The following is an 11,118-nucleotide window of genomic DNA, read 5'->3' as shown; positions in this document are numbered from 1 at the left end:
AGAGATTGAATCAAAATATTAAAAGATGGAATCAATACCTAAAAACAACAAATAAGAGTTGTCGTCGGCGTCGGAGCGAGCTACGTCGGCGACGAGATACGACGGCGTTGGAACGAGCTACGTCGGCATCAGATAGCGGCGTCGGAGCGAACCGTTTGTGAATCCATCGAGCTGAGAGAGAGCGACGTTGGAGTGAGAGAGAGCGGCGTTGGAGCTGAGAGAGAGTTCAATCTGAGATGGGGAGATTATAACACGTGTTATTTGATCTAATGGTGGACATTCACTTATGCACCATCCATAAGTTTGGACTTATGGATATTAACTTTTGCCGATTACACACTGTAATAGATTTTAATCGTTGTTTTCAAAAGAACAACATATAACCAAAATGGATTTCTATTAATTGACAAAAAAAAAAAACCTAAAAAAAGGGAAATTGTATCAGAGTTATGCATTCTTTCACCCACAAAGTTACAATAATCCTTTTATCTTACAAAAAAAAAGCTACAATCATCCCAACTCCATTGTTAGAACCAAATCTTAGGAGGAACAAACAGAAAAAGTCGAGAAACAAAGAGTAAGAGAAGATAGAGAGACAGTAACAAGAGAAAATTGAGTTTGACACATGCAAAATCAGAAGGTCCTTCTCATATAGTCATCCTTGTCATGACTCAGTACTCAGTAACACAACACCATCAATAAACCACTGCCAAAATGGGTTCCCCGTAGCGAGCGGACAACCCCAGAGTGCATTTTTATGGCAGCGATGGAGGGCTGCGGATGGGACAGAGAGGACGAGTGAGCAATGGTTGAGCAGAGTAGAACTAAGTAATTCTTCTATTTTTTATTTATATTTTAAACGAATTTATTTAAGTTGAATATATTTGAGCCGTTGATATAAGTTTTGCCATGTGTCACCTCTTTAGGAATGGAAAAGGAGATTGTCATTTCCTCTCCAAATGGAGAGTATTTGGACTAGATCTAAGCCGAGTTAGGATCTCTCCATTTCCAATTCTTTCCATTTTCTTCATTATTATATAGTTTTGAAAATATAAATGTAAAAATGTGATATTAAGTGGGTTCAAATATCATTTATACATCGAAAAACATTTAAAAACTTTGATAATAAAAGAAATGGAAACAATAGAAAATGGAGATGATCCCAACTCATCTAAGCCATTAAAAAAAAAGCTTGATCTAAACATACAAATCACAAGACAATGACATTTTTGCCCCTCTTGTATTTAGGAGTGACACCAAATAAATAATAATGATGACGTGATAATTGAAGGCCTTTTATTAGATGCTGGTGTCCATGGCCATTATGGTACTAAGGTTCATAGGACTCATAAACTCAGAGGTTCCATTAAAGATGTCTCGAACAATAAACTCCAAAGCACGTTGAGTAGGGTGAAAAGGGTCCCAAAATGCATAGACATCACGATTTGGGCATAGGTTTGATAAGGCAGTGCATAGTCCCACTCCATTGAAACGTCCTTGACCACAACAAGCTATCTTTGATGTAACAAAACCTACTCACCAACAAAAATACTCAAATAAAATATATGAAGCATCTACACATACATTAATACTATACTGATATGTATAAAAAAAAAGATACGATACTGAAATATTTTTAGAATCTAGATTCAACCCTTATAAAATTGATTTTTTAAGTTAATAAATGTTCCTACTATTATAACCGCACTTTAATTTCAAGAGTTTTATTTGATTCAATGTGAGCCTCTTAATACACTCTCTCATATTAGTAACAAAGAGTGTTCTTAATCATAGAGGAATGATACTTTCTTCGCATGATCTGCCTTGTGTTTTCTGCTTCATTTTTAATGAGAAATGCGACCATCTATTTTTTCGCTGCCCTTTTAGTAAAGGAGTGTGGGAGGCGGTGTATAATTGGGTTGGTAAGTCTCTCCCAACAAGTGTAGTAGGGTGGAATCATTTTCTGTTATTTGGAGACATGGTAAAAACAAAAAAAGGAGGGCGGGTTAATAATTTGATTTGGTTGACTACTACGTGGAACCTTTGGAAGCTAAGAAACAATGTGGTTTTCAATGGAGTTATTCCAAATTCTATTTCCCTAGTGGACGATGTAAAAGCATGCTCTTGGGTGTGGTTTGGCAATCGGTATGGCCGAAATTCTAGTTTTTCTTTCTCGAATTGGCTTTATGATCCTCTGTCTTGTATCCAAATCATATTATAATTTGCTTTGAGTTGTAAGGGATTGAGTACCACTTGTACTCCCTTATAATATATTTTGCTTATAAAAAAAACAGTGACTGGATAGCATATGTAATAGAATCATTTTTAAATTGTGTCTAATTATATCATATAGAATTTGTAATTTTGTATTTGGCCTAAATTATTTATTTTGTTAAGTATTCTAGTGACTAGAAATTTCACTTATTAGGTGAATAAACGAGGTGTTCAAGGTTCGAACCTCAACCTCTGCAGATATAATGTAATATCCCTGTCAGCTGAGCTAAGTTTACAGGCAATATCTCTGCGAAATAAGCTATGTTTGCAGAATTGGATTTGACCTAATTAATTAACCTTATAAAATTGTTTTGTAAGGCGACGACGGTCCCACTTGTAAACTCATTTTTAAGCAATACTGTACAAGTTCGAAAGAAGAAAAAATTAAGGATTAAAAGAAAAGAGTAAAATTAAGTAAATGTTGAAGATATATACCAAAGCTTTGAGGGTTGGTGATGAAATTCATATTCATTTGGTAAGCATCTGCAACAATAAATACATCAGAACCTAGTTGGGTGTTGAGGTCTTTAATCAGTTGAAACAAAAGTTGGTTGAAAAATTGAGCAGCTTGTTGTATCTCATTTACACACTCTCCATTTAAGCTCCTAGTAGCAAGCTGAGCAGGAACACAACCCAATGGGCCAGCTCCTGTCACAAGCACCCTTCTAGCTCCCAACTCAAACAACCTCTGCATTACAATTTACATAACACATTCCCCCGAAAATCAGAAGGTTAATATTACATATTTTTTACTAAACACATGTATACTAATTAATTTGGTATTAAGATTTCATTAAGCCATTAATTAATGTAGAGATGAAAGAAGGTAAGAGAGAATGATGATCACCATAAGAATATTTTGATAGTGGGAGATAATATAAGTGCAGAATTGTGGCACGTTGAATTGACGAGACCTAGGAGAAAATGGAGTGAGAAAATAATTGTTGACAAAGTCATTACCACCAAGTGTAATAAGTACCAATGCTCCATTCACAATTCTACTTGCCTCCACTTCCCCTACTTCTCCACTCAATCTTTCTTTGTACTGTTCAAACATAGAAAATTGTTGAAACATTCTCAATATTTCTACCTGCATATATATAGCAATTGTAATTAATTAATTAATATACCCCCACATTTGTTAATTAATTGAATTAATGTTGTTTAGTTACATAGAAAAATTGAATTTACAAATTGAATGCCAGTGTCATTAAGGATTCCAATCCCTGCTGAAGCAAAATTGGCCCCAACTAATAACTTTTGTCCGGTCAATTCATTACTCAAGTATGGCAATGTTGGTTCAGATAGTCCAATATGCTGCCCTACAACATTACTCAACCATAATGTTTCATATGTTAGATTGCATTTATTCAAAGGTTGAAAACTATAGTAAGTTTCAATAAATATAAAAAGATAGTACAAATGGACTTTATGGCCCCATCTGTATACAAAAAAAATATATGGATTTGAATTTACTACTATAGTAAACAAATCTACACAGTGTCATTAATTGTTAGATCAAAATCAATCAATTCAAATTTTAAGTTCTTGGATTAAAAAAGAGAAATAGTATAGTTGAGCTTGAAATTTAAACTATTTGATGTCGACTAAATGACTACTGACATGAACACACTTGGGTTGGCCCACTGACATGAACACACTTGGGTTGGCCCAGTGGTATTGACTTAGGTCCTTAGAGTATGCTCCTCTCAAGATTTTAGGTTCGATTTCCTCTGATGCCAATTTTGATGGACTAGTCCATATAAAGCAAAAAACTCTAGTTTTAAATGGTGCCTCGGATTAATCGATCTTAGTGCCGGATACCGAGTTTTTTTTTTAAAAAAAAAATGACTACCGACATGCCGACGGTTCTAAGTGCGTGAGTCACTAACTATAGTAAATCCAAAACAACATATATATCACCCATTCACCCATGTTTCGATGATAATCACATTATACAAATGCTACCCTTGTTTTTATCAAAAACTACACTCAAGAGCTTCAACAAAATATTGATATAGCTATGATTTCATAAAACTGGTTTAATTCAACTATATGCACATAATATAATGCATAAGAATATAGTAATGATAATAACGATGATGACGGTGAAGATATTTACCGATAAGGTCAGGGAGATTGAAGCCGTTGGAGAAGCGGCCGCTGGGGCGACGAGTGGGCATATAGTCAACGCCATACGGAGGAGAGTCGGCACGTGCCGTGGTTGGCAAATAATTATTGTTGCCATTGTCAACGAGTGAGTCACCAAACACAAAGAAAGCACGAGTTGCTTCAACTGTCTTTGGAACAATCATGCTGATAGTGACCAACACAAAGATGAAAGTGATAAAAACTACTCTCATGTTTCTCATTATGATGTTGAGATGAGAATTAGTTGAGAAATTGTCACACATTTTTGTTTTGTATTCTACTAGGACTATGATGCGGTATAGTGGCTTTATATAAGCCTTTAATATTAAATATTCAGATTATCTTCAATGGTGTAGTACCTCTTAGCTACTTATGTACTTATTAGGTACTATTATTGGAGTACCACCAATTTGAGTACCTATTAGATATCACTTCTAAAATAAGAACTCTCTCTCCTCTTAGACCATCTTATTTTTATTAAAATATTCTTTTCATGGGATTCACTTTATTTTATATTTGAATTAATGAATATTTATAAAAAAAACACAATTTTTTTTTGGTACATCACAAAAACACATTTTTTTTAAAACAACAAAAGCACAATTTTTGAAATTATGTAATGTTATTTTAATTATTTTTTAATTGTGTAATTCTTAAAATTATGTAATGTTATTTTAAATTATTTTTTAATTGTGTAATTCTTAAATTTTGGCAATATTATTTTAAATTAAATTTCGAATTTTAATTATTTTTTCGAATTATAAAAAAAATAGTACATACTAATTTTGTAATTTTATCATTCAATCAATTTATATTATAAAATAGATAATTAAATAATAAGTTATTGTAACGATGTGAGGTTATTAATATTACCAATTTTAGAACTTTTTAAGAATTACTCTATTGGAGGGGTTGAATACCTATTAGGTACCATTATTAAAATATAATAAATTAATGATATATTCATGTAAGACTCATTTAAGTACTTAAAGTTGAAATAATTTATCGTGGATGCTATCATATCCGTCGTTTCTACTTTTACTTGTCTTAACTAAAGTAAGGTGTGTGAAAATGATAGATTGCTAACTTTCTACAAGTTTTGGTTAAACTTCATTGTGTATTTGTGTACTCGTGTTTTAATTTCTTCGTACACCATGTCAGGGAGGGTAGGTAAATAATGAATGGGAAAATTAACAAATTAAATTGATATTTGATTTGACTATATATGGTATGGACACCGAATGAACTTGCTTGTGTATTCTATGTATTGTAACTATATAACCAACTAATTAAGGAATACACAAACTTAGGTTCCGTCCAAAACATGTTTTTGTTCATGTTGGACCCATGAAATTGACCTGCTATCATCTATGAAGTATGCACACCTCTATGATTAGGCGTGTCGCGATGTCCGACACTCGTATGACACTCGTACGACACGTGTCGGATTGGTCAGATCGGTGTCCAAAAAAATCAATTTTTCCTTTACTTTGACACTTCTTTGATCGGTGTCCGACACCTGTAAGACACTCACACGACATGTGTCGGACAAATGTCCCAGAAAAATTGTTTTTTCTTTACTTATACTCTCCTTACGCACATAAAATAGATTAATTTGATAGAAAATTATTATTAACTGAAATTGGTTTTTTTGTTAACTTAATTAGTGAATTTTCGGAAAAATCAGTATCAAGTTTGAATTTTGACGGACTTTATTTATTTCCAGAACATGAACAAGTAGAAATTTTATCCGAAGAAAAAGAAAGAAAAAAAAATTCGTATTCGACGCGATTAAAACTGATGAGAACGACCAAACCATTTTTAATAAAAAATGTGGCGGAATAGACGAAATTCATAAAGAAGTTCCTAGATGGTCACGTATCATGCATATCTACAAGAGTTAAAGATGGGTCGAAACAACAATATTTTTTTTGTTTTCGATAGTAGATGGATAAATAAAGGTAAAATTTTATTATATCTTATTTTAAAATTTTTTTTTAAGTAATAACTTGTTCAACTTATATTTACATGTATATATTTTGATTCTCAATTTATATCTTTTATAAATATGTAGTGGTGTCAGTATCCTATATATTTTACATTAATGATGTCGCTGTGTCCATGTCGTAGTCCGTGCTTCATAAGTTATGATAGGTTTGATCCGGTTACAAGATTCCATTGCACTATACACATGGCAACAAAATAGTATCCCTAATTAATATTAAAAAATTAAATTTTAAATATAAAAAAGACAGCTGCATTATTATTTTGTATTTTTATCATACAATCCTTTTCTTTCTCTTTTTTTAAGCGAATATTTTCTTCGAGGAGTGCTATGGTCACACCCTCTAACACACCCCTTAGAGCAAGCACATCGGTGCTTTTTAGCATGAAAAGAAACGCTATTTGTCAAAGCACATGGATAATTGAAAGCAATCCATCGTTGCTACAGTGAAAGACAATGTTTTGTTTACCAACGGTTACAAACTGACACATGGGTCATGACTAGTGCAAATGAATTAATTAAATATTGAAGGCTCAAATGCAACGGCTATATCCTATTTTATTTTAAAAAAGTTTGAATCATGTTTGGTATAAATAGATATCTCACTTCATTATTTTTTTCATTCACATCTAGTCTTAACTATTTATTCTATCTCTTTTAAATTATTTTTTCCACATTTAATTTGACAATGAACCCCAATCACCATAATTCTTAGTCAAATTATATACAAAATAGTGGCAATTCTTCTCATATTCCAAATCTACAAAATAGTGGCAATTCTTCTCATATCTCAAATCAACAAAACTCATACTTTGGAAATGCACCTTTTAACTCAAATCCAACTTTTAACCCGAATTTTCAAAATTCTCCTTTTATTCCAAATCTACAAATTAACCCACACTTTGGAAATTATCCATATCAATTAACTAATCCCACTATGCTTCATGGGATTCAAATGAGTAGTATTAGCATGCAATCAAATGATCAAGTGCCTGAAACACCACAGTTTTGCACTCAAGGTGGGTTGGAAACTATTAACCTTGGTGAAGAAGTTGGATCAACGGTTGTTAAGACGCCAAAAACAAGATTCCAACCAAAGGAAGATGAAGTTCTCATTCAATCATGGCTCAACAGTTCAAAGAATGCAATTATTGGGATTGATCAAATAGGAGAAAGTTTTTGGAAGAGGATTGGTGAAGCTTATAACAAGTATCGCGACAAAAAGTATATAGAAAGAAAACCAATGGCACTAAAAGGTCGATGGCACAAAATAAATCATGTAGTTCAAAAATTTGTTGGGTGCTACAAACAAGCTGTGACTACACAAAAAAGCGGGAGCTGTGAGAGCGACATTATTTCAGCTGCAAAACAAATATATTACCAAGATGAACATGAAAAATTCATATTTGAAGATGCATGGAGACTATTGAAGAATGAAGACAAATGGCTTGGGGGTGAAACAGAACCTTCTACAAAACGAACGAAGAATTCAACTTCAGGAGCATATTCATCATCTTCTAACCCACAGACACCAACGAGTAGCGAATATAATCCACCATCACCTACTTCGTTACGTCGTCCAATGGGTCAAAAGGCGGCCAAAAGGAAGGAGAAAAAAAAGCTTGTGGAAAAGTCTATGCCTTTGGAAAAAATTGATGATTTGCAAGATGACTTAAAAAAAAAGTTGGCATAATGTTGGAGTTTTCGCGTAATTGGACACGTCTTGAGGAAGAAAGACTTGAGATGGAGAGGGAAAGGTTGAAGATCAATGATTTGCAAATACTCTCAAATGATACATCAAATATGAATCAAAGACAACTACAAGCGCATGAAATGTTGTGCGACATAATTTCAAAAAAATATGGACTTAATTGATATGATTTTGTATTTTGAATATTTTTTAGATTCTCATAATTAATCGTTATTTAACTAGCCATTAAAATATGTACTTCATTTTTATTTTGTTAAAAAATATGGACTTAATTGATATAATTATGTATGTTGGATATTTTTTTAAATTCTCATAATTAGTCGTTATATTTAATTAGTCATTACTATATTTAATTAAAAGATGAAACTAATTTTTTTTTTTTGGTTACAAAGATGAAACTAATTTTTAGAAGATGCAAATTAAAAGATAAACTAATTATGAGATGAAACTAGATTTTCATAGTTAGCCGTTAGTTTTTTTAGAAGATGAAATTAAAAGATAAACTAATTAGCCGTTAGAAGATAAAATTCAAAGATAAACTAATTATGAGATGAAATTAAATTTTTTTAACCGAAAAAATAACAAAAAGCTCCGCATTATATTTAATTAGCCATTAAAAAAATTAGTCGTTATTAAAACTAGGGGTAAACCCGTGCGTTGCACGGGTTTGATTAAAATATATAATTAAAATATTTTTATAAATAAAAAATAATAATTGCGATAATTATAATCACATATAGTTAAATAATAGATATTATTTTAAAATATGATTATATTTAATATTAGTATATGAGTAAAAAAAATTGTTTAGAAATATTAGATTTTTTATTAATTTATATCGTAGTTTGTTTATATTTTAATGTAATAGATCTCTTATAATATTTCATAAGTTTGAAAGTATGTATCATTTTTTATTTTATTAGTGTAATCATATAAGATTTTAGTTTTCTTTATATGAGTTACAATTTTATAGTCATATGTCACTTTATTTTTTATTTTTGATGTATCCCTTATTTTATTATTTTCAATAAGAGTTGGAGGCATACCTAATTATACTTGTAGACAATATTTCTCATGAGAAATGTTAAAATAAGTTTTGATTATAGAATATGATTCATATATGGTGGCTTTGACTATTTGTTCCACGTGATCTCATTTTTTGAAAATTATGAATCAAATAACGTATTTGCTTACTACGTTTTATGCAATTTAAGGTTCCAAATAGCTTATCTACTTATTCATCTCTCTTTTTCTTGGAGTTTATTCTCACTTATTCGCTTAGTGAAATTTTATTCCAACTTTATTAGTCCCAATTTTTTAGTCTATTGTTTAGTTCACATTTTTTTTTTGCTTGGCCCTTTTGTTTTTGGTTTGTTTTTGTTTTTCTTGGTGAGGTTTGTGTCTCTTCAAAATTATTGTTAGTTTTTGTCCCTCTTATTTAATATTTTCTTGAACATTTATTTTATTTTTCTTATTATATTATATAAACTTGAATATTTGTTGTTGTCAATATATAAGTTTGGACGAAGATTTTATATATTTGAATATAGGTTTAGTTATTTGGTTAAGGTAAAGAAAGTCTTATAGATGAATAAGATTTAACATGTGGCATCTTCATATTTACTTAAAAAAATATCATTTGATTCTTATAAATATTCTAATATTTTATTTTCAGCCGTAACGTAAACATTCTTTTAGAAGGATTTAATTGATATGCACTGACGGTGTAAAATAATTTTACACTATCAATCAATACCAACCATGTTTTCCGCCACATCACCCCACTTCACCCCACTTTCTTGATATGACATGGCAAAATAATGGTTGTTTATTGGACGATGGTGTAAAACTATTTTACACCGTCGGTGCATATTAATTAAACTCCTTTTAGAATAGAGTTTAATTGTTGTGCACCGTCGGTGTAAAAGTTTTTTACACATACATCCAATGACACGTTGCCACATCACTTAATGAATGTGACATATCATGTGTTTTTAATTACCATACATGATGTGTCGTTATATTATTGGACGAATGTGCAAAATAACTTTGCACTGACGGTGCATATAAATTAAATTCTTTAGAATATGTACTTAATTTATCCAAAAAGTAGGTGATTATGTAAATTAAATTAATAATTTTTGAATTATTGGTGAATTTTAGTTGTGTAAATATGTTTAAATATATGTGTGATTATATTTTCTAAATATATGTAAATATATTTTAACATCTACGGTTTTTTTTTTTTTTTGGTCATTTAACATCTACGGTTTTAATAATATCTAAAATTTATTTTGACAAATGAGCATCAACAATTTTTATTTAATAATTTTTGTCTTTTTTTAATTTAATTTAGAAAGTTTTTAGTACAATTCTAAGTGGGAGGAAAAAGTATTTAACACAATTTCTAAACTAACATGTTTTTACCACAATTCTTTTCATTGATTCATTTTATGGTTGTAAGAATAAGATGACATGCGTAGATTAAAATAGGACCGTCTATTAAAATTCATATATATTCATATTGAACCATCCAGATTTAGGCAAGTGTTATACGATAAATGCATGAAGATTATATATTTGGACAACCTCTAAGTTAAGTTGAATCAATATAACTTCTTGCATGTATTACAATTATAAGAACCGCATGACTTGAGTGTCAACTACAAAAAAAAAAACTTATTTTAATTTCTACTTTGTTTTTGTTTCTATATTTCTCTTGATCGAGATCAAGTAGATCACCTACACATTGTAGACAATATAGTATTTAAAAATGAGACACATATTTATATTTATAAATTATTTGGATTGTCCTCTTTTAATTTGTTTTCAATTGCATTAATATGGAATTGTAACATACAATATATATTTTAATAATATATTGCAATGCAATTAAAACAATAACATGATGCATCATTCCACCTTTCATTGCTTGCAATTCATTTTTGTCTCAATTCAACAACAATAAATTGTGTTA

At 30.7% G+C, this 11,118-nt stretch overlaps 1 protein-coding gene and 1 pseudogene across 1 annotated transcript; one reads left to right on the top strand and one right to left on the bottom strand.

Moving 5' to 3' along the window:
• Positions 1-1,157: 1,157 nt before the first annotated feature.
• On the bottom strand, positions 1,158-4,716 carry LOC123885080 (GDSL esterase/lipase At4g28780-like). Its single transcript, XM_045934305.1, has 5 exons — positions 4,397-4,716; positions 3,466-3,596; positions 3,122-3,364; positions 2,710-2,962; positions 1,158-1,532 (listed from the first exon to the last, which is right to left on the bottom strand). The coding sequence occupies exons 1-5, from the start codon at positions 4,686-4,688 to the stop codon at positions 1,300-1,302; spliced, it is 1,152 nt and encodes a 383-aa protein (XP_045790261.1). The 5' UTR covers positions 4,689-4,716; the 3' UTR covers positions 1,158-1,299.
• Positions 4,717-5,579: 863 nt separating this feature from the next.
• On the top strand, positions 5,580-8,305 carry LOC123895105 (annotated as a pseudogene).
• The last annotated feature ends 2,813 nt before the right edge of the window (positions 8,306-11,118 follow it).

The sequence above is a fragment of the Trifolium pratense genome, linkage group LG1 (genome assembly GCF_020283565.1).
Source record: "Trifolium pratense cultivar HEN17-A07 linkage group LG1, ARS_RC_1.1, whole genome shotgun sequence".
NCBI lineage: Eukaryota > Viridiplantae > Streptophyta > Magnoliopsida > Fabales > Fabaceae > Trifolium > Trifolium pratense.
The sequence above is the reverse complement of the archived record's forward strand: the minus strand, read 5'-3'. Positions and strand labels throughout refer to the sequence as shown.